The following is a 20,722-nucleotide window of genomic DNA, read 5'->3' as shown; positions in this document are numbered from 1 at the left end:
TGAAAGGGATGTCCTCCGGACCCTCCCAGGATGGATGAGCAAGTCTTAAATGACAAATCCACTCTAACATTCTAATCTCCCAAAGCCTTTGGATTCCTTTCTCTACTAAGCCAAGGCAGGTCTGGCATTTCAACTCTATTTAGTGTGGGCCACCTTTTGGTCTGTGTGTCAACCAGCTAAACAAACTGTTAGAACTTTTTCTAACCCCATGAGCTTCAACATGGAATCCAGAATTTCTGCTTAGTGAGCCCCTATCAATAAATTCAGTCTGATCCAACTTTATGTTCTTTCCACCATTATCCCACCCCTTAACACTCATTCCCACACACGTTCCCCGGATTTCTGTCAATCGAAATTGCAAAAATCATGTAGTTCTTTTGGACGATAGCATACCTCCTCGTACAGGGCCTGGGACATGCCAAGTTTGCTGCTGTCTCAGGGCCTTTGCACGGGCTGTGCCTCTGCCTGGGAAGCTTTCTTCTTGCTTCTCTCACCCATCACTGATGAGTTGGGATGGAGGCAAAGCACCACCCCCAATCACCCCTACCACACATCCTAGCATCGTTACTCTGCTGTAATTGCTCACAGCCCTTATCATCTGACATAAATTTATTGTCTCAACTATGCTATAACACCTTGAGGGCAGGCCCCCTGTCTATCCTGTTCATGGCGGCTTCCCCAGCACCGAAGCTGGAACTTGGCATGAAGTAGATGCTCAGTAAATATTTGCAGAACAAATGGAACAGTTGTATAAAGCCTGACCCTTATATTCTGGCATTTCTGGTGTTGATAATAAACAAAACAGCCTTATGTTTTGCTGGTTTCTTTATCTCATTCTGATGACTCTGGACAGGATTCAAGATGGAAGGGAAGGGTTTCAACATCACCCACCCTCCTGGATGGCAAGAATTTCAGCACACATGTGATAAGGCGTAATCACTGTGCCCTGGGAAGATGTGAACTGCAGGCTGTGAGCTCCAGGGCCCCCCACTTTGTGCAGTCAAGGTAATGGAGCAATAACTGCTTTCCTACGCCCGCAAGAGGCAAGCAGCAGCTGCACAGATTGTGAAATGGGGGTCAGGATGTGTTTCGTAACTGAGAGACCAGAGATCAGCGCGCTCCCCCTTGGGTCACGGAACATCAGCACTCTGGCTGCCTGGAAGGGTTTAACCAGAGTGAATCATGTAGTGACTGAGGTTAGAGCAGCCAGCTGGGGCCACCTCAGTTTGCATTCTGTTTCCTAGCACAGCGTGAGGGAGACAGGCACCAGCTTTGGCGAGAGCCAGAACCCATCTCAGAATTAGAATCCAAAAGGATAAGTCCAGACAGGCAGGGAGGGGGCAGTGGGCTGAGGTGAAGTGAAGGTGGGGGTGTACCGCAATTCACAGATGGGCCAAGCCTAGGGCCCACCTCAATGAGGCTCCTGTGAGCCAGAGGCCAAGATGAGCCAACAGCTGGGTCATCCAGGTCTGTCCTGGTAGCGGGATATGGCCCATAGGCAGCAAACCAGTGCTTTTCCCAAGAAGAATCTATGCAGAGCCAAGGTCCTGGGAGACTTCCTGATTTTTCAGCCACCTCTCTTCCCTGTCTGGATATCTGGGGTTCCAATTCCAAGGTGGGATGGCCGGACTGTGGCCACCACGCAGTGCCCATCTGGGGTGGGTGAGGACTGCCCACCTACTTCCTCTGGGAGGCAGAAGTTTCTTTGTCTGAAAGAAAAGAAGGAGGGGAGATAAAAGCCAATCCCTGCCTAACTATGCTTCAGACAGCACTCCCTGGGCTCCGTCCTCCACTCCAGCCTGCAGGCCAGGGGAGCTGGGAGGACCCAGACAACCAATGTGAGGGAGTCTGTGTGCCCCATCTCAAGATCTGAGGAGAACCCACAGCCTCTTCTTCCTCCACAGAGGACAAATAACTACAAAAGGACAAAAGCATCATTGGACATCCTCGTTGAATCCCACAGAGACAGCAGCAAGCAACTGCTGTCAGGAGCTCCATTTTACAGAGGACAAAACTTGAGACTAGGGTGCTTGCTTCAGCAGCACTTACACTAAAATTGGAACGATACAGAGAAGATTAGCATCGCCGCTGCACAAGGATGACATGCAAATTTGTGGAGCGTGCCATATTTTTTATGGAGAATATACTCAATCATGTAAAAACTATGTATGGTGTCAGATGGGTACTAGACTTGTCCAGAGGATCATTTCATAGATTACATAAAAGCCTAACCACTATGCTGTAACCCTGAAACTAACACAAAATAATATTGAAGGTCAACAGCAATTAAAAAAAAAAAAATATATATATATATATATATATATATATATATATATATATATAAATATACACAGTGTAGGGAATACAGTTCAATGATATTATAATAGCTATGTACAGTGTCACGTGGGTAGTAGATTTGTTGGAATTATCACTTTGTGAGGGGTGTAAATGTCTAATCATTACGTTATTTTGTACACCTGAAACTGATTAAAAAAAACAAAACTGAGATTAGGGACTGGCCACAGTGATGCAAGCAGCAAGTAAGGGCTGGGATTTGAGTTACAAAACTTGGGGAGCAGTCCCAAGGGCGGCTGGGTGTGCAAACAGACGTGCAATGATTTGTAAGCATTTGTGTGAGCAGGCGAGCAAAGGCCAGAGAGGAGGCTAAACTCAAATAAAATGCACAAAAATAAAATACAGCTCCCCAAAACAAACTACCAATACTAAGAATACTGCCAACAGGAGCGCATATTTGAGCTGTTACTACGTGCCAGGTCCAGATGCACAGCCCCGCCCTCAGCCTCCACCTGGCCCTACCTTCCACTTCATTCACAGGAAAGAGCCAGGCCTCTGGAGAAAATCTTTTGACACATCTATCCTCAGCTGTCCCTTTTAGGGACACAGGTGATGAACTGGGCACAGGAGGCAGGGCATCTGCCCCCTCATCCCTATCCTGCAGCTGCCTTTTGGGGCAGCGTGCTTTAATGCAATCCATGCTTTGTCACTGTCAGTGGATGAAAACAGTGTCCCCCATGCCCAGAGCCTCTAAAGCATACGACAGGCCTGTGCCCAGCTATCTGATGGCAAGCTCACCTTTAGGGATGAACTTCAGCGAGCTGCTGAATATTCAGAAGCGGGACTGCCCCTTCTTGGGGCCATCATTCCGGAACTCATGGCCCAACCCGTTGCCACACCTGCCACAGGAGACCTGGGAAGACCACAAAACAGCAATGTGAGTTTCTAGCCACAAAACAGCCACAACAGACAGTGTCCTCTCCATGCCCATTTCCCAAGGTTAACTGCTGGCAGGAGAGGTTGACCTCCATCCTGGAGCTTGCACAGGAAAGTCGTCCTGTTTCCCTCTTCCCACCAGATCTCCAGCTCTCCCAATAGTTTGGGATGCCAGCTTCCCTGGCTGAGGCCAGAGGCCAGGGAGAGACAGATGCTAAGCCCCTAGAGCTTCAGCGGGAGCAGAAGGAAGGAAGGGGTGGCCCACACCCCCCTCGCTTCCCCCTGCTGCTACCACCCACCTTTAAGGCTTCAGGCTGATTGTGCTCTGGACGCTTGGCCACACTGTCAGCATGGATGGTCTCAGTGAAGGCTGGCCATGGGGACGAGTGTGCATACTTCGAGACACTGGAGAAGAGCTCGTAGCCACACTTGGCGCACACGTAGATGCCTAGAGGTGGAAGGAGAGGCGGAAGCAAAGATGTTGCCTCTAGCCTCTGTGGGGTGAGCTGCCAAATCCTCAGATCCAGGAGAACATAGCACTGTCCCCATTTTCAGGGGAGGCTGCACACCCTCCCCATGTGCCCACCCTCCACCCACAGGCCTGGGTATTGGCTCTGTGGGAAAGACACACCACTGAGTTCACATTTAGTGGTTCTTAGCATGCGCCAGAGACCGGGAGGGCCAATTTTCACACTTATCTCATTGACTCCTCTCAACAGCCCTGTGATGCCGACCTATCATTGCACAGATGAGAAAGCTGAGGCTCGGTGATGCAAAACACTCAGCAGCCAGGAAAGAACCCAGGGCATCTGATGAGGACACAGCACTCCCACCCCTTGCAGGCCCCACACAGTGGGGGACCCACCCTTCCCAAGTGGCTGCCCTGCTACCAAGCGAAGACTTAAGCTGGATGCCTAGCCACTGGCCTCCTCTCCATGCAGGAAGAGAACGGTCCCAGCAAAAAAGCCTCCAGGCCAGAAAGGGGGCCCAGGAAGAGAGGGGGACAGGGAGAACAGGTTTTAACCTATCCTCAAAAGATCACTTGGGGGGGGGGGGAAATGTTGTGAAATGGACTTGCCAAACAGGAAGCAGGTACCCCTCACCCACTGCCCAGCCTGAGTGAACTACTCAGCCTTTACCAGTAACTGGAGGAGGAAGCAAAGAGAAACCAGCAGAGGCTGTGGGAGTGAAGTTTCCAGCTTGGCAGAGCAGCCTGAGGGTCCCACAGCCACAGGATTTCGGGAGGGCTTCGCCCAGAAGGTCCTATGTCACAGCTGACATCCATAGATGCCAGGTGACATCCATAGAAGCCTCTACCCTTCTAGAGGGCTGACACCCAACAGATCCCACCCCAAGTCTGTCGCTGCCCCAGTCTTGCCTGTGGCATGTTTTTACCAAATTAGTCCATTACCAGGCAACACAGCCCAGAAGGAGACTCACCAGGACTTCTCAGAGGCTGGGGTCAAGGGCTGGCTGGCCATGGCCCAAACAACCCCCACCCACCCAGGCTGTCTGGTCAGATTTCATACACTAGCCATTGGTGGCCTGGCGGCTCTCCTCGTTACCCAACCCCAGGGCCCTGGGCAGCTGGGGGAGGCATGCAGGCCAGCACATCCTATGCTCGTTGGCTTACCCCGCAACAGGGAAGGGGAAAGGGCAGGGAGAGAGAGCAGCCTCCAGGAGGGGCAGCCTTGTCACAGGAACTGCCCCTGGACTAGACCTTCTTTCACAGCACCCCTCTGAAGTTCAGATCCTGACCCGGATGCCCCCACCAGCGCACCACCCCCGTGTACCCTAACCCCACAGATTCCCCCCCAAAACGGCCACGCTCACACTCAAGGTGTTTCCCCCTCGAGGACAGTGAACCCCTCTCTCTAACGTCCCCCTCTCCTCAGGTACCCCTACTCTCCGAGGCCCCCAGACTCCTCCCTCCTCCGTGATCCCCTTTACCTTCACCTATATGCGCTCCTCCCTGAGCGGTCATACTCGCCCCCTATTTCCAGAGCTAGGGCAGCGATGCCCCCTCCAATGTGCGCCCCCGCCCCGCTCCCCTCCTAGGAAGTCACAGGTTATACCCGGCTCAAAGTGGTTCTGGAAAACCTCGCCTCCGAAGAAGCTGCAGAACGACATGGCGCCGACAGGACAGCAGCGCGATCCGTGCCTGGGACAGATCGCAGGCCAACTACCCCACCACTTCGGCCCTGTGCCTGGCCCCAGCACCCTGAGGCTCCGCCCCCTCTAGGAAACCAATCACGTTCAGGAGCGCCGGGACATACCCGCCCTCCTGCGGACCAATCGGGACGAGGGTTTCGGCTTCCGCCTCCAGGAGGCCCCGCCCCCTCCCGAGGACCTGCCCTCTCCGGTCTTCCCAGCAGTCCCCGCCCATCGACTACTACTGGGTGGCGTCACCGAAGCCCAGCGTGATAGCCACGCCTCACCCTCGGAACCGGTTGTGCTCTCCCGACCCCGGCGCTAAGGCCTGGACCACCGGCCGTCGAGCGGCTTTTCTGTGCCCTCAACTCAGACACCGTGGGAAGAGTTGCTTTCCGCTTTTATTAGACAAGGAGGACAAGCGTGGGTCGCATGTGCTTCTTTTAGGCAAACTCCATCCCAAGCCGCCTACAAGTCTCCCGAGGTCTCCGGCTTTTCCTTCTCAAGATGCTTCTTCTGGGGACCCTGTGGAGGTGGGGGCCGCAGGAGCGTTACTCACAGGGGTCTGGCTCAGAATACTGCCCCTGGCCAGCCGCCTAAGTCACCTGGAACCGGCCCTGCCGCCCCCTCCCACCACCAGTCCCTCCTCTACCGTCTTTTCCAGCAAGTATCAGTGCCCAGGGCTGGACTCCAAAAAGCCCCATCCTGTGAATGCATGTAGGGGGTGTCCCGCCACCCCCATCTGCTCCAGTTTCCCCACCCTGGGGGCAGGTGGGATGTGAGGTCAGAGCCCCAGAGAACGAGGGGTGGGCTCACCATGAAGGCCCTCTTCTCTTGGGCTGTCTGGAAGCGGCCATGTCCAAACTTGGAGGTGGTGTCGATGAACTTGAGTTCAATATTCTCCAGGAGCCGGCGGCTGTGGTGCACCAGGAGAGACTGGGGAATCCATGGACAGGAGAGCCTCAAGACCGAGGTCTCAACGCACCCCCTCCAGGCACCTCCAGTCCACCCACCCCTCCCACAAGCCATGGGGCTCCCGCTCCCCAGCTCCCAGCCCACTGCTGGTGTTGACCTTTCTCAGCGTGATGACTCTCTTTTTGGTTCCTGCGATGCAACCCTTCAACATGATGAAGTCATTCTTGACTTCCCCGTAGTGGGGGAAGCCACCCTGCAAAGAGGTGGGTCACGGTCCAGAGGAGGAAAAGGGCTGCCAAGGTAGGGGGCAAGTCAGGGGGCAGCTGGGAACCCCGGGAAAACTCCCATACTCGGCTGTGATTGGAAAGAGCCATCAGAGGGTCACCTGGCCGGGGGTGACTCCGTCAATCACTTATCTGACCAGCATCTGAGCCACACCCTAAGTCCTCTTGTGCATTATCTCGTTTAATCTGCATTTTACAGAGGGGGAAACTGAGGCTCAGAGGGGTGGGGTCACCTACTTCAGCAAAATAAGACTTAGCCAGACGATCAGCTCTAATGCGTCTTTTAGAGCAAAAATTAATATAAGACTGTAACTGGAGTTCAAGCCCAAACGGTCTGACTTTGAGGCCACAGTCAAAGCCAGTGACAGCAGCTGGAGTGTAAGCTGTTGGCAGAGAAGGCTCAGAAGGTGCAGGAAGACAGGGGTTTGTTCTACCAGGCAGCTGTTCACTGGGCACTGAACTCTTCGGGCATAGCAGTGCCCCACACATGCACACCAGGCCCCCTCAGCCAAATTGGCTTCCCACCCTCACCAGTGGTGTGATGGACTTGTCAGTCATGTCATAGCTGGTGGATGCATTATTCTTAACCACTTTCCCGTCCTCCATGTGCAGCCCCTGTCCAATGCGATAGATCTGCCAGGAGAACAGGGCACATTGAGGGCAGCCAGTCTCTGGGACCAGCATTATATCCACACCCATCAGCACGTGGGCCTAGACTCAGGCTCTGGTGGGGACAATTCAGAGCCTTTGGGGAGCCAGGCAGTGTCTGGGTCATGCACCCCCTGACGAGTCTGGTCATGGTGTCCTCCCCCCTCACCAGGACTGCAGACACACCTTCTTGTTGAGTTCTGTGCGGTGGTGGTAGCCCTTTTGCCCAGCCCGGGCGATGGAGCAGCCCACGCGGGCAGGGTGCCAGGCGCCAATGCAGGCCACCTTTCGTAGCCCCTTGTGGGTCTTCCGGGGCAGCTTCTTGGTGTGCCAGCGGCTCGTGACCCCTGCATGTGGGAGGGGCTGGTGGCTGAGAGGCTAGTCTGGCCCCCATCCCCTCCAGGCAGCCTTCTACCGTGTTTCCCCAAAAATAAGACTTAGCCAGACGATCAGCTCTAATGCGTCTTTTAGAGCAAAAATTAATATAAGACCCGGTCTTATTTTACTATAAGACCAGATCTTTAATATAATAGAATTATAATATAAAATAAAATATAATACCAGGTCTTAAATTAATTTTTGCTCCAAAAGATGCATTAGAGCTGATTGTCCGGATAGTTCTTATTTTTGGGGAAACAGGGTAGGAGCTGCCAACCCCACCTGGCCTTACCTTTGACGCCCCGGCCCTTGGTGACAGCGATGACATCAATGACCTCACTCTGACTGAACACACTATGCACCGGCACCTGCTTCTCCAGCCGGGCCTGGGCCCAGGCCACCTTCTCAGCCACGGTGCCACCATTCAGCTGGATCTCCATGATGTGGGCCTTCTTCTGCCGGAAGGGCAGCAGCTTCATCTGCAGGACACAGCATGGCCAGTCGGTTCCCAGAGGGGCCCACCGCCATGTGCACACATGGTGTCACCAGCTGGTGACCCCTGGCAGGCTTGCATGCCTGCATTCATTCAGCAGGTGTTCCCGTGCTTGGTCTGGCTATGTGCTGTGTCCTGTGCTAGGCACAGGGGTAGAGCATGGAATGACGCAGACAGGGACCCTCGTGAAGCCATCATCTAGTTGGGGGACAAAAGCCAAGTAAACTCTTGGAGGGCTGTGTTCTGATGTAATACGGAGGGTGGAGGGGACAGTTATTGCACCTAGGGTGGTCAGGGAGGGCTTCTCCGAGGAGGTGACACCAGTAACAAGATAGAGCCACTAGGTGAAGATCTGAGAGTTTTGGGGGCAGAGGGAACCGCATGTACAATGGCCCTGAGACAGGGAAGATCCTGGGTAATTGTGGGGACAGAAAGGAGACCGGTGTGTCTGGACCGTGAGGAGCAAGAAGGAAGGCGTGCAAGATGGAGTCAGAGGTGAGCAGGGACCTGGCTGGCAAATCTTACAGGGAAGACTCAGGCTTTATTCCAAGTGTGGGGTCTGACACGACTTGATTCGTATTTTTAAACATCTCTGGCTACTGCTGTGTGAGGCACAGGCTGTGGGGACACACAGGTGGAAGCAGGGACACTGTTAGATCACAGCATAGTGCTCAGCAATGAGTACTTAGGGAGCACCTACTGCATACAAGGCTCTTGGTGGGTTCTGGGGACACAGCTGTGGCCCCTGCCATCATGCAGCTCAAGGGAGATGCACATTAACCAAGGACACAGGCAACCAGGAACTGCAAGTGTGAGAGGAAGTGGGGTGGGGAGGGAGACGTCCCTGCTCAGGGCCTACAAAAGGCTTCCCTGAGGACAAGACGCCAGGGAATGTGCGAGGATAAGCCAGAGAGTGTTGGTAACCTGTCAGCCCACATCAAGACAGACCGCATATACGAATGTGGAGTCACACACACACTCTTGTGCCAGAATCCACAGGGAGGTAGCCAGCCCTCTACACCGGACATTTGGCAGGAGAGCTAGGCCCTCTGGGACATTTCAGGGCCTTGGTTGACCCCTGGACATGGCCATTGCCCCAGGGCCCTGAGTGCACTGATGCCCACCAGGGCTTTGGCCGCCAACCCTTTGGGCCTGTGCCTGCTGCTCGTGGTATTTTTAGGCTGACATTTGCCAGGGCTCCCGGAGGCTGGGGTGGGGGAGGGTGCCCAGGGGGTGAACTGGCTGACCGGGTGTGGTTGAGGGGGTAGTGGGTAGGGGGCTGACCTGGGTGTGGACGATGACCCGAATGACCTTGCAGTACTTCTTCATGGCAGCAAAGTCTTTCTGGAGCTGCTTTTTGCCATCGGCATCACGCCACCTCTTGCAGGCCTTGGTGAAGGCTTTCTTCTTGCTCTTGTGCCTGAGCCACACACACAGGGTGCTCAGAGGGGCCAGCCAGGGCAGCTCCCCGGGCCTGTCCTGCCCCTACCTGCCCACCACCTACCAGGCATGGGTCTTAGAATAGTAAATGTCCCCTTCCTTCCTCTTTCCCTTCCAGGGGAGGTCACTGCCAGGCCCTCCCTGGAGTCCCTAGGCTGGCTGCAGTCACCATTTTTAAGCAGAGATTGCCCCTCCCTCTCTGGGCCTGTTTCCGCCTCTGTAAACTGGGCACCCTCCCTGCTTCCCCGGGGCCTGAGGGCCAGCAGCAAATGTGCAGGAACTTGGGGAAGGGATGTCCCGGCCACCAGCCCATACTGTTACACGCTAACCCACTTCTAAAGCAAACAGACGGTACTGGCCAGGAGCCATGCACGTCATTCCTAACCCTCCCTGGAACTCTGGGTGGTGGACACCATTATCCCCATTTTACAGATGAAAAAGCCATGGTTCACAAAGGTCAAAGCCAGCGGATGAGGGGCAAATTGATAACCATAAAAACAGGGAAAACAAGGCCAGCTGGCATTTGCCGAGCACTTCCTCTGTGCTGAGCCCTTGACCCGCTTTGCTCATCTAATCCTTACAGCAGCCCCAAGATGCAGAAACCACTCCCATCTCCATTTGATGGTGTCTGTGGCATGCCTGATCCTGGGGAGAGGAAGAGGTGATACAAGGCTCTAAGAAATTGGCCAGCTTCCCCTTGGTCACACAGCCCATTCTGACTCTAGGGCCCAAGCTCTTCACCTCCCATAGAGGGCCAGGGCTGGGCTGTGCCTCTGCCTCTATAAGGAGGGGGATGTCTGAGGTTCCTCAGGCAAGGGCCTTCCCTTTCAGGACCTGGGCCAGAGAAGATTTGAAGCCTGAGAATGCCTTTCTTTCTGATGAGAGTAGCTTGTCAGTTGGCTCTTTCCCTTTTCACCCTGGCTGCTAGGAAGCTCAGAGCCAACTCTGATATTTCATTAAATTAGTTCCTTAATTAACACTGAGGATTAGAATATTTGCTTCCTCTTTTTCCTCTATCCCAATTTTCTCACCAGCCTGCCAGTCATCTTTTACTGAATTGAAGGCATCCCTACACACACACACACACACACAATTTCCTGCCTTCCACACACTGTTGACACTTTTCCTGCCCACCCCATCATTCCAGCGCAGGGCTGGGGAGTAAAGGGCCCATCCATCCCCAGTGGTCCCCGCAGCCCACACATGGTCCACCCCAGAGCCCTCACCAGTCCTTGTAGAAGCGCCGGCGGCATTCATCGCTGAGGTGCTCTGCAAAGATGGTCTTGAAGCTCCGCAGGCCTCGAGGGGTGGCCACATAGCCCACGACGCCCACCACCACCAGAGGTGGTGTCTCCACAATCGTCACAGCCTCCACTTCCTCCCGCTTAGAAATTTCTGGATGAGACCCAGAGACGGGCATGGAGGGGAGCCTCCAGGGCCCATGGGTACATACGACCCTTACGCATGGAAGAGGCACCACAGGCCCTCATGACCAGGGGCCCCGCTGACCTCCAGCCCTCAGCGTGCCTGCTCCCTGCCCCTTCTCTCCCTGCTCTTCCCTGGGTGTGGAGCAGCTGCTGATCGGGGCCCCATGGATGGTCCATGGTAGCTCTCACTCTGAGATCTCAGGCAAGGCCTGACCTGTTCCCTGCCTCAGTTTCCCCACTAGGCCATCCGGGAAGGGGCTAGGAGAGCAACAACCAGGGCAGCATCCCCCAAAGGGTGGGGCTGGACCTCCTTTAGTGGGGCACAAACAATCATTTTTTATTTTAGTAGTTATGAATGTAAGTTGAAGAGTTCTAGGAAAAAAACCTATTAATATAACATGTCCAAAACCCATGATTTTATAGATGTTATGACTGAGGCTGATACAAAGTAAAAGAAGTGTATGTCTTAAAAAATATCTTAGGAGAGGGGAAGAGCAGGTGAGTGGTTGCCAGAAGGTTGGAGAAGTGGCTGTAGCTATAAAAGGCCGCCAGGGGAACCCATGTGGGGATGGAATGTTCCGAGGTGGTGGGTACACCCATGTACAGGGACAGAGCTATATAGAACTAAATACATACATGTGTGCACGCACACACAACTGGGGAAACATGAGTCAATATCCAGTTGTGATATGTAGCTTTTCAAGAGGTTGCCATTGGGGGAAACTAGGTGAAGGGTACATGGGATCTCTCTGTATTGTTTCTTACAACCACAAATACATCTACAATGATCTCAAAACAAACAGTATATCAGGTGCCTGCCTTTTAATCCTAGCTCCTCCACCTACTAACTGGGGCACTGGCAATTTTCATAACTGCTCCATTTCCTCATCTGTAAACTGGGGGCAATGACAGAAGCCACCTCGAGGGGTGGCTAGTGGTCAGCGCTTAATGACAGTCAGTATCCTGACTGAGATTCCAGTGGGCAGGGCCTTGCCCTTTCTGGGGCCATGTCCCCTCTCGGAGTCCAATTGTGGCTCCTAGCATCTGGAAGTTTCTCCAGATCTTCTGGTCGTCAGGGATGCTCTGTCCAAACCCCCCACCCCCACCCCATGTGTTCTTCTCTGGACACTCACTGAGTCCTGGCCGGTGCACCTCTCGCAAAGTGTGTGTCATGCCGGCCTTATAGCCCAGGAAAGCCGTGAGGTGTACAGGCCGGCTAGGGTCGTCCCGAGGCCACGTCTTCACCTTGCCCCGGTGCCGGCGGCTCCTTTTGTGGGGCAGGAAACCCAAGTGTCCATGCCGAGGGGCAGAGAACTTCCGGTGGGACTGGGGTCAGGGCAAGAGGGAGGTCAGAGCTGGGTGGCCCTGGTCGGGGTGACTGGATGAGCCCAGAGCCCAGACCCCAAGAAGTAAGCTAGAGACCCCAGGGTGAGGCCCAATGGTCTTCAGTGCCTCCATCTTTCTACAAGAAAGGAGGGGAAGGTTCACCCAGGGGCAGTGTCTTGGGGATGGAGCCAGCACCAAGCCCTCCTCACCCACAGGCTTCCTGCCTCAGTGGGCTCAACTTGGCTAGGCCCAGGAGGGACAGGCCCACACTGTGGCCAGGAATACAGGGGCGGGGCCGCTGTCATCCGTCCATCTCCTTGCCTGCTCTAGGTCTGGCAGCCCAAGCTCTGGCTCCTGCTGTCCCCTCCAACCCCCTAGTCCCTCACAGGCCCAAGGACCATCCCTGCTGGGGACAACTCCAGAAGCCCACCTGCCCCTCCCCAGGAAACCAGCTTGCTCCAGCTCCAGCCCCCCAGAACCACTGACCATGGCGGCTGGTCCCTGCAGATCAGGAAAGAAAGAGGCCTCCCCACCAGGCGCCAGAGGTCGAGTGAGAGGGCCAGGGACACACAGCAGCCAGATCCCAGATTTAGCCCCTGGCAGAGGAGCCTGGTCATCTCCCGTGGTGTGCCAGAAGCAAGCCTGGCCCGGGGTGAGGCAGTGGGGGGAGGCATCAAATGGGCAACCTGGGGTGAAGACACCAGGATCTAGGGCTGGCACTCCTTTTCTCAAGGGCCCTGGGGTGTGGTCACACCCACTTTGTTTTCTGTCTCTTGAGAAACCCCCCAGGACAGGAACAACTTGGCCTGGTGGACAGCGAGAAACCCCAGCTGGGGCCTTCTGTCAGGCAGCTGCCTGCAAGGAGAGTCTGAGGCCAGTTTGCTGGCATTGAGGCAGCGGGGATTTGTGTCCTGAGTGCTGTGAGCCTGAGCTGCACAAAGGGAAGGGGGGGAATGGGGAGTATTGACTCTGTGTCTGGAGGATCACCAGGGCCCTGATTCTGTGCAAGGATCCCTAGACTCTAATAGCTGTGATCCAAGAACATTTAGACACTTTTATGAACTTAAGATTTGAATGAAAAGGGGATTGAAATCTCTTATTTTTTGATTCAAAGATTCTATGGTTTTAAAGTTCTGTAGCTGCAGAACCAGAGTTGTATAGGCCTAAGAAGTCTCTAAGGGTCTATGGATTTTGCATGACTCGATGCTAAGATTCTGTGGTACTAAAACGTCACAATTCTTTGTTTTTGTTGTTGTTGTTGAATTACAAAGCTACTTTTAATACCTTAGGCTGAGCCCCATGGGAATGAAATCACTAGGAAGGAGTAACCCCTTCCACCCCCGGAGTGCCCTGGGGAGAGAGGCTACCTGAGGGAAGGAAGCACAGAAGGGAGAGCGGCAGTCCCAGGGCAGAGGGAATGCCATCTGTGCTGGGACCCATGAGTGCTGCACGACACTTGGGTGTGGTGGGACCGGCTCCAGGCACACAGGTCAAGGGCCAGAGGGTTGGACACGCATCCATAAAGCTACTACTTGGTTGGGTTCCTCCCTCTCACTTGCCTTTTTCTGCCTCTGCTGCATGATCTCCGAGTCCCTCTGCTCCCAGGCTGCAGCAGGAAGCCATCATCTCGGAGCTATCAGGCCATCAGCCGATGGCAGCGGCTCTGCTCTGTCTCCATTGGGTCCAACACTGGACTTCCTGTTCAGTCCAATGTTATGATTCTTTGGGTCTGACAGTATCTGTTTAAGAGTTCATGATTCGAAGATTTGACGTTTCTGTGATTCCAGATTCTATGCGTCCATAGAGTTGATGGCTCTGTGTCCCTAGTCCCAGCCTCTGGGCAGGAAGTGACCAACACCCTCCTTGGTGCCAGCCAGGGGCTATGCCAGGTATGGAGATCACAGAGGGCTGCCAGCAGGACCCTGGTCCGTGGACCTGCCTCGGAGGCACAACAATGCTGAGGGCCAGGATGGAACCATCGGAACCAGCCCAGAGCACTCTGTGCCCAGGGTAGAAGCCACCTCTCCCTACAGGTGGGGACTCTGAGGGGGCAACCTGCCTCCTGCTCTGCCCCAGGCAGGCCCCCAAAGCATACTGGCATCAGTCAGTCTATAAGGGGCCCTGGCAGACACAGTGGAATCCAGAGAGAGCGCTAGGGAATGGGCAATCCAAGAAGGCATCCTGGAAGAGTAGTAGGTGTTATTTGTTGACTGTGGTGTTATTTGTTGACTGTGGTGTTATTTGTTTGCTCCCCCGGCCTGAGTTCTCCGGAAGAGCCCAGCTGTGTTCAACGTGCTCCCTGCTGCACTTGGCACGTGCCTGTACGCCGTTGGAACTAAATGAATAGTTGACTTATGCTTGTGTCAGTCTCCTTTTAGAATGCAAGCAGGGGTGCTTCATAGACAGACCGAGGGAGGCCGCATGTGCGATGGCACTGTGGTCCCACGCGGGGGCGCCCGCGCTGCGAGGCGTTGCGAGAGGCCACACGTAGGCGTGTCGGGGAAACAAGTTCCATGGTGCTTCGCGAGCGCCGGGTGCCCTGCGCAGGCGCGGCCGCCCTCGGGCGTCCTCTACGGCGGGCGACCTAGGCCACCGGACGGAGTTGGAGGCAGGGACAGCTCGTCCGAGAGGGAGGCCACCGTGCATTGCCACCATGCCGGACAGTTGGGACAAGGACGTGTACCCCGAGCCCACGCGTCGTACGCCGGCGCCCTCGCCGCAGACCTCGCTGCCCAACCCCATCACTTACTTTACGAAGGTCTTCGACTTCCTCGTGGATCGGCCCGTGACCCTCGTGAGAGGTACGGGCCCCACCCGGTCCTCGCCGCTCCGTGGGGCCCCCTACGCTCCTCGGAGTTCCCGGCCCCGTGGCCCATCCTGGACACCCGGCCGCACCTCAGGCTTCGCCCCCGTGACTACCCCCGCTGCAACCTGGGGCCCTCACCCGGAGACCTGCGGGCCCCTTCGCCTTTTTGGAGCTCCCACTGCACCCCAGAGCTCGCCTCCCGGGACGCCCACCTCCTACACCAGGTCCCCTCAGTGCTTTCCGCCCCCCGCCGCTTGGGAGGACCCTCCGTGCACCCCTGGTCGCCCACCTCACCCAAATATTAGGGGTTATTTACGGATCGCAATTATCTGTGCCCTGGGGCTTGTTAGACCCGTCTCCCCGCAGGCTTTGCTTCCTGCGTTGTGCACAGTAGGCGATCAGCAAACGGGTATTGAAATTGAAGGGGTTTTCGCTAACCCTCTGCACGCCTGCAAAATGACAGGAGTGGTCAGGTGATGGCTGAGGTCCCCTCAACCTAGACGTGCTTGTGACTTGTCCTCCGTATGTGTCCACGCTTCAAAGCTGCCCAAACGCCCCCATCTTTGGTCCATTCCAGAGGAATGTTTTAAAACAGTTGTTTCCCAGTTCGCGGTTCAGCCAACCCACTGAGGCAGCAGCGAGAGCAGGCGTTAATCTCAGTCATTAGTGCCAGGTGATTCATCCATGCCTTTCATTAATCCATTCATTCAACAGCAAAACATTTGGGGTGCATAGTGTGCTCCAGTGGCCCTTGTTAGGGAGGATAGCAAACCAGACCCCAACGTCTGGAAAAGGCACTACAGTGGACCCGCTCCCTTTTTTGTTGCAATTTCTTAGAAAGTGGTTGATATATCTAGATGTTTGAGATCTTACTAGGTCCAATTTGTTAATTTACAGTGAAGTTGAGGCCATGTCAGCGGTGGCAGAACCGCGACTAGAATCCCTCCTGGTGGGTCCCTATGGAGCCATTGTCTACACAGTGGAGTCCCTGTGCTGGAGGGGAGAAGGGGGCGGTCACTGGCAAGCAGGGCCTGCAGCAGGGTGAGCTAGCAGAACCTGGATTCTGAATCCTGCCTTTCCTCTGGGCCTGTAAATAAGAGCCTCGCTGGCAGGAAGCTCTCCATAAGCCTAGACGTCACAATTTGTACAGCCCAGTCCTTCCTGGGACGGTTTATGTGCTAGCCCATGCTTGCTTCGGAGTCCAGCTGTCAGTCTTTGTAAAAAACTGGAAACGTTTGGGAAATCTACCCCTCCCAGTTTAGGTAAATAAAGCTGAGAGAACTGTGGCCTGTCCAAACCAATGGGGCCATTGATTCTGGGGTTTTCTCTTTGCAGAGTTTATAGAGCAGCAGCATGCGAAGAACAGGTACTACTACTACCACCGGCAGTTCCGCCGCGTGCCGGACATCACCGAGTGCCAGGAAAAGGACGTGTTGTGCATGTTTGAAGCAGAAATGCAGTGGAGAAGAGACTAGTATGTCCCGTCCTTGGCCGAGGAACAGAGGCCCGCAGAGCTGGCATATCCTGCAGGGCCGTCATTTCCTGGGGCTGCCATGGGATGGTTGTCAGCAAGCATGCTTCCTGGGGCTGGCCCAGGTCTTGGGGGTACAGGGGCCAGACCACAGGGCTCCAAGGCCCTGTTTTTATTCTCTCCCTGGGTACAGGGCAAGGATTCCTTGTACACCATCTTGTTCCTTTTTTCTTTCAGCAAAGTTGATCAAGAAATCGTCAACATTATCCAGGAAAGACTTAAGGCCTGTCAGCAGAGGGAAGGTGAAAGCCACAGGCAGAACTGTGCCAAGGAGCTGGAGCAGTTTGCCCAGGTGGCCAAGGCCTACCAGGACCGCTGTGAGTGAGCCCCACCCGAGCCTGTCCCCTGCGTCCCCGCTTGTTACCCAACTCAACTCCATTAAGTCTCCACTTGGCTATGGGCTGAAAGCTTTGCTAACACTAATTCTCAAATCGAAGAACCTGTGATGGTTTCTACAAACATCACTGCCCAAAACCCAATATAAGGTTAGCTTTATGGGGTGTAATTAACAAATCATTACTGTGCCCTGGGTCCCTTTTCTGCTCAATACCGCTCTCCACAGCCTGACTTTCCCCTCTGCCATGGAGTCGAGACCCCTGCCCTGTTCCCATCATGGAGAAAGTGGCCCATGACTCTCCCCTCCTCCCATCTCTTTCCCAGATCACGACCTGGGGGCCCATTATTCTGCCAGGAAGTGCCTGGCAAAACAGAAGCAAAGGATGCTGGCAGAGAGAAAAGCTGCTAAAGAGGCCGCTGCTGCCTGAGGCACCTCCTTGAGCCCCCTTCACATGACTGTCACTTACTAAAATAAAGAGTATTAAAACATGTGTTTCTGGTGTCGCCTTGTTTCTTCATCTGATTGGCCCCATCTAACTTCCAGTTTTAGCCACCACTAGACTTGTGAGAGAAATAAACAGAAGCTGACTTTTAACAAGCTTGACTTTCACTTTATTTTTCTTGTATAAAATTATGTGGTGGCCACAGCTGGAGCCTGGGTTCTCTGCACAGAAACTCTGGTATGGGTCTTTACGAGATGGTCGGTGAATTCCTACAAAGAGAAATAAGGCTTTAGTTATAACCAGACACACCACCACCCTCTGTACTTATCTAGGCTCACAAGGTAGCAGACAGGCAGTACCTGATAGGGAGACTTGGTGAATACAGTCTCTTTCCAGAGATCAGGGGTAAGATAGCTGTAGGTCTTAGAGATGGCATCAAAGGTGGCCTTGGCTAGAAAAGGGAAAACATTAGGAGGGGGTTGATGGATTCATCTGAAACAAGACTCCAGATGCACAGAAGCTTTGTCTCCACTTTGGCCCAGTTTGCTGTGTTTATAAGAGGACTTCACTCTGAAAACACGTCAACCCCATTTTTTGACTAAGCAAAGCTCAGAGGCCACAGCCTGTCTTGTAGGCTACCTACCAAAGTTGCCCAGGGTGGCAGTGCAGCCCCTGGCAGAGGTGTAGCAGTCATCAATACCAGCCATCATCAGCAGCTTCTTGGGCACAGGAGCTGAGACAATACCAGTGCCCCTGGGGGCGGGGATGAGGCGCACCAGCACAGAGCCACAGCGGCCAGTCACCTGGAAGGGTCGAAGGGTCGAGGAATCAAGAGACCAGAGCTGGACCCAGGCTGGTACCGCAGACCCCATCAGTTACCACTGCCCAGCCTACCTTGCAAGGGACAGTGTGGGGCTTGCCGATCTTGTTCCCCCAGTAGCCTCGCCGCACGGGGACGATGGAGAGCTTGGCCAGGATGATGGCCCCACGGATGGCAGTGGCTACCTCCTTGGAGCACTTAACACCCAAACCCACATGTCCATTGTAGTCCCCAATGGCGACAAATGCCTGTGAAGAGACTGAAGTGACTGGTGGTCCCTGGCCAGCACAGCATCAGTGACCACCCGCCAGGGCCTGTAGCGCCCCTCAAGGAAAGAGTGGCCACCGTGAGGCCAACCTGAGGTCCTGAGGAGATCCTTTCTCTCTCTCCCCATTACGAAAGTCACACATATAAAAACAAGTGTAACTATGCAGAGCTGGGAGAATCTCATAAAGCCCCATGGCAAGATGGCTGGGATACCTTAAACCGGGTCCTCTGGCCAGCGCGGGTCTGCTTTTGTACCGGCATTATCTTCAACACCTCATCTTTGAGGGACGCCCCCAGGAAAAAATCAATGATCTCAGATTCCTGCAAGAAACGATATTTGTGACAAAAATGTTTAAACCGGACACTATCTATGAACACCCGTCACTGGGAGCCTTGACCTGGCTCCCTACTAGAAACTGGTATTCCAGCCTTGCTTTTCAGGCCGATTACCCAACATCAGAGATGAGACAACCATGCACTCGCACCTCTCAAGCGTGGGCGACCGCAGACCATTGAGACTCCCTCAGGCTGCACCTGCCCAGAGCCCCAACAGGGAAAAGGGGCCCCCGCGTTACCTTGATGGGCAGCGAGAAGAGATAGATCTCCTCCAGGGACTTGATCTTCATGTCCTTGACCAGTCGGCCCAGCTTGGTGACGGGGATCCACTGGAACGGAGACAATACGCAGATGACGAGGGCTGACTGCCCGATGGCGCCCACGGGCCCTCCTTGCGCGCCTGGCCCGGACCTACCTCTTTGTCCTCGGCCTTGCCTCCGCGAGCTCCGCGGCCTCGACCCCGGCCGCGACCCCGACCACGACCTCGGCCCCGGACGCCGCTGCCGAATCCTCCACGGAAGCCACCGCGGCCTCCCAATCCGGGGCCCCCAGGGGCTCCGGCCCCTCCCGCAGCACCGGCGTCATCCGCCATTTGCTGAAGAGAACGACAAAAACCAGCCAGTCAATGAGGTCCTGGCATCCGCGGCCACCTAGACTGGGGCTCCCCACCGAGACTGGGAGCACGCCAGCCCAGGTGCAGCCCGATGTACGCGGATTCTCAGGACCGCGCGCTACATAAACAAGCAGGCACACTCACGTGTTATATCCGAGAAGGACAAAGATGTCCAGGAAGGAGCTTTTATACCGCGCCAAGTCCCGCGATATCTAGATTGCCCCACCCCGACTGCGAATGCGCCAAGGGCCTATAAAGTAGTCCGTGATTGGCTTCGTAAGGCCCCGCCCCCACCGAGCTCTGCGTGAGCTTGCGCGTCTGAGAGCCTGCGGCCCAGGAATCTGCGTGACGGTGGAGGTACTATAAATGCGGGTCCCTCCACCTCTGGCTTCTCTCCAGCTGCAGGTAGGTTCGTCGGTACTGTGATGGCTGCTCTGTGCGTCGCTGGGTTGTGGTTGTGAGATCGGCGTTAGTTGAAAATCACTTGCGGCTTTGGCTGTAGCCGTGGGTGAGATTCGGCGCCCAGAGCCTCCAGGGGCCTCAGCTCACCGCCCACCCTTCCGTGTGGGGAGGTGAAACCCAGGCCCCAACACGCGCCGCCGCTCCGGGCCCCTGGTGCTGCCGCTCGCGCGCTCTGGCCTCTGATTCTTGACTTGTTTTCTGCCCGCAGGACGCCCAGATGCCCCAAGCTTGAGGCCGACACCTCCTGCACCGTAGAGGTAGGGGGGTTTGGCTCTCCTCATCTTTCAATAAAACTGTTGGTCTGACTCATCTGCGTGTGGGTTTCTTGGTCACCTTCCCGTCAGCCTGGAAAACGCATCTGTTGATGCTGGGACTAATGTGTGCTGTGGAGGGGATGGGACAACTCTTCCTGCCGGCCAGCCCAACTCTGCTGTGGGTAGATACCATAACGGTAGAACTTGGCGTCTTGAAAGTCGGCGGCGGGTGGCTCCTAAGGTCCCACATCCCCGTACTTTTCCACATAAGCAGATAAAGTACCTTGAGTTGGGCCTGCAAGCCACTAGCAAGAACGAGAATGTAAAATTCACAGTTCCGAGGCCTGCATGGCTCCCTACTGCTCTCAGGACAGGGTTAAGGTCTTCAGGATTTCGTGAGCTAACGTGTGTTCAGTGCCTCACATGTGGGAACATACTGGTTTCTCAGGTTGGAATTGATTAATCCATGCTTTTTTTCTCACAGACCAGTCTAGATGGTCAGAGCCTACCTACTCTGGGAGGTTTTCCCACAGGGTTACCACATGCGTGCACACACACACA

General features: G+C 54.9%; 4 protein-coding genes, 1 long non-coding RNA gene and 3 other non-coding genes across 9 annotated transcripts; 4 read left to right on the top strand and 4 right to left on the bottom strand.

Annotated features, from left to right (window-relative positions):
• Positions 1-807: 807 nt before the first annotated feature.
• MSRB1 (methionine sulfoxide reductase B1) lies at positions 808-5,457 on the bottom strand. 2 transcript variants are annotated; one of them, XM_019713186.2, is made up of 4 exons: positions 5,307-5,457; positions 3,531-3,679; positions 3,094-3,208; positions 808-1,709 (listed from the first exon to the last, which is right to left on the bottom strand). In XM_019713186.2, the coding sequence occupies exons 1-4, from the start codon at positions 5,359-5,361 to the stop codon at positions 1,678-1,680; spliced, it is 351 nt and encodes a 116-aa protein (XP_019568745.2). In that variant the 5' UTR covers positions 5,362-5,457; the 3' UTR covers positions 808-1,677. The 2 variants fall into 2 exon arrangements, with proteins under 2 accessions (XP_019568745.2, XP_074179195.1); XM_074323094.1 differs by lacking the exon at positions 3,094-3,208 and having other exon boundaries at positions 813-1,709.
• Positions 2,027-2,133, top strand: LOC141569523 (U6 spliceosomal RNA). Its single transcript, XR_012493248.1, has one exon. It is a non-coding gene; the product is annotated as a U6 spliceosomal RNA (small nuclear RNA).
• Positions 5,458-5,765: 308 nt separating the features above from the next.
• RPL3L (ribosomal protein L3 like) lies at positions 5,766-12,909 on the bottom strand. Its single transcript, XM_019713114.2, has 10 exons — positions 12,780-12,909; positions 12,101-12,293; positions 10,767-10,935; positions 9,385-9,520; positions 7,900-8,086; positions 7,416-7,576; positions 7,113-7,214; positions 6,455-6,550; positions 6,199-6,318; positions 5,766-5,907 (listed from the first exon to the last, which is right to left on the bottom strand). The coding sequence occupies exons 1-10, from the start codon at positions 12,780-12,782 to the stop codon at positions 5,851-5,853; spliced, it is 1,224 nt and encodes a 407-aa protein (XP_019568673.1). The 5' UTR covers positions 12,783-12,909; the 3' UTR covers positions 5,766-5,850.
• Positions 12,910-14,832: 1,923 nt separating this feature from the next.
• Positions 14,833-17,457, top strand: NDUFB10 (NADH:ubiquinone oxidoreductase subunit B10). Its single transcript, XM_019713119.2, has 4 exons — positions 14,833-15,094; positions 16,435-16,573; positions 16,808-16,947; positions 17,291-17,457. Exons 1-4 carry the CDS (start codon positions 14,947-14,949, stop codon positions 17,392-17,394), a joined length of 531 nt encoding a protein of 176 aa, XP_019568678.2. The 5' UTR covers positions 14,833-14,946; the 3' UTR covers positions 17,395-17,457.
• A 98-nt stretch (positions 17,458-17,555) lies between these two features.
• RPS2 (ribosomal protein S2) lies at positions 17,556-19,601 on the bottom strand. Its single transcript, XM_074323093.1, has 7 exons — positions 19,248-19,601; positions 19,072-19,161; positions 18,710-18,817; positions 18,304-18,477; positions 18,053-18,212; positions 17,769-17,860; positions 17,556-17,678 (listed from the first exon to the last, which is right to left on the bottom strand). The coding sequence occupies exons 1-7, from the start codon at positions 19,422-19,424 to the stop codon at positions 17,598-17,600; spliced, it is 882 nt and encodes a 293-aa protein (XP_074179194.1). The 5' UTR covers positions 19,425-19,601; the 3' UTR covers positions 17,556-17,597.
• On the bottom strand, positions 18,542-18,675 carry LOC141569528 (small nucleolar RNA SNORA64/SNORA10 family). The gene has a single exon (XR_012493253.1). It is a non-coding gene; the product is annotated as a small nucleolar RNA SNORA64/SNORA10 family (small nucleolar RNA).
• Positions 19,602-19,738: 137 nt separating the features above from the next.
• LOC141569505 (uncharacterized) lies at positions 19,739-20,216 on the top strand. The gene is made up of 2 exons (XR_012493220.1): positions 19,739-19,850; positions 20,116-20,216. It is a non-coding gene; the product is annotated as an uncharacterized LOC141569505 (long non-coding RNA).
• Positions 19,914-20,040, top strand: LOC141569535 (small nucleolar RNA ACA64). Its single transcript, XR_012493259.1, has one exon. It is a non-coding gene; the product is annotated as a small nucleolar RNA ACA64 (small nucleolar RNA).
• Positions 20,217-20,722: the final 506 nt, after the last annotated feature.

Source organism: Rhinolophus sinicus, linkage group LG18, assembly GCF_036562045.2.
Source record: "Rhinolophus sinicus isolate RSC01 linkage group LG18, ASM3656204v1, whole genome shotgun sequence".
Lineage (NCBI taxonomy): Eukaryota > Metazoa > Chordata > Mammalia > Chiroptera > Rhinolophidae > Rhinolophus > Rhinolophus sinicus.
This window is presented reverse-complemented; position numbering and strand designations above follow the sequence as displayed.

Excerpts from the sequence above, each read along its gene's own strand:
- MSRB1 (XM_074323094.1), bottom strand. The coding sequence starts at position 5,361 with ATGTCGTTCTGCAGCTTCTTCGGAGGCGAGGTTTTCCAGAACCACTTT. Across the intron at positions 3,680-5,306 it reads CCAGAACCACTTTGAGCCGG|GCATCTACGTGTGCGCCAAG; the intron begins GTATAACCTGTG and ends TTCCACCTCTAG. Across the intron at positions 1,710-3,530 it reads ATCAGCCTGAAGCCTTAAAG|ACAAAGAAACTTCTGCCTCC; the intron begins GTGGGTGGTAGC and ends CTTTTCTTTCAG.
- RPL3L (XM_019713114.2), bottom strand. Across the intron at positions 8,087-9,384 it reads GGGTCATCGTCCACACCCAG|ATGAAGCTGCTGCCCTTCCG; the intron begins GTCAGCCCCCTA and ends TGTGTCCTGCAG. Across the intron at positions 6,319-6,454 it reads GAGTCATCACGCTGAGAAAG|TCTCTCCTGGTGCACCACAG; the intron begins GTCAACACCAGC and ends TGGATTCCCCAG.
- NDUFB10 (XM_019713119.2), top strand. The coding sequence starts at position 14,947 with ATGCCGGACAGTTGGGACAAGGACGTGTACCCCGAGCCCACGCGTCGT. Across the intron at positions 15,095-16,434 it reads GCCCGTGACCCTCGTGAGAG|AGTTTATAGAGCAGCAGCAT; the intron begins GTACGGGCCCCA and ends TTCTCTTTGCAG. Across the intron at positions 16,948-17,290 it reads CAAGGCCTACCAGGACCGCT|ATCACGACCTGGGGGCCCAT; the intron begins GTGAGTGAGCCC and ends TCTCTTTCCCAG.
- RPS2 (XM_074323093.1), bottom strand. The coding sequence starts at position 19,424 with ATGGCGGATGACGCCGGTGCTGCGGGAGGGGCCGGAGCCCCTGGGGGC. Across the intron at positions 19,162-19,247 it reads GCAAGGCCGAGGACAAAGAG|TGGATCCCCGTCACCAAGCT; the intron begins GTAGGTCCGGGC and ends TCTCCGTTCCAG. Across the intron at positions 17,679-17,768 it reads TCACCAAGTCTCCCTATCAG|GAATTCACCGACCATCTCGT; the intron begins GTACTGCCTGTC and ends TTCTCTTTGTAG.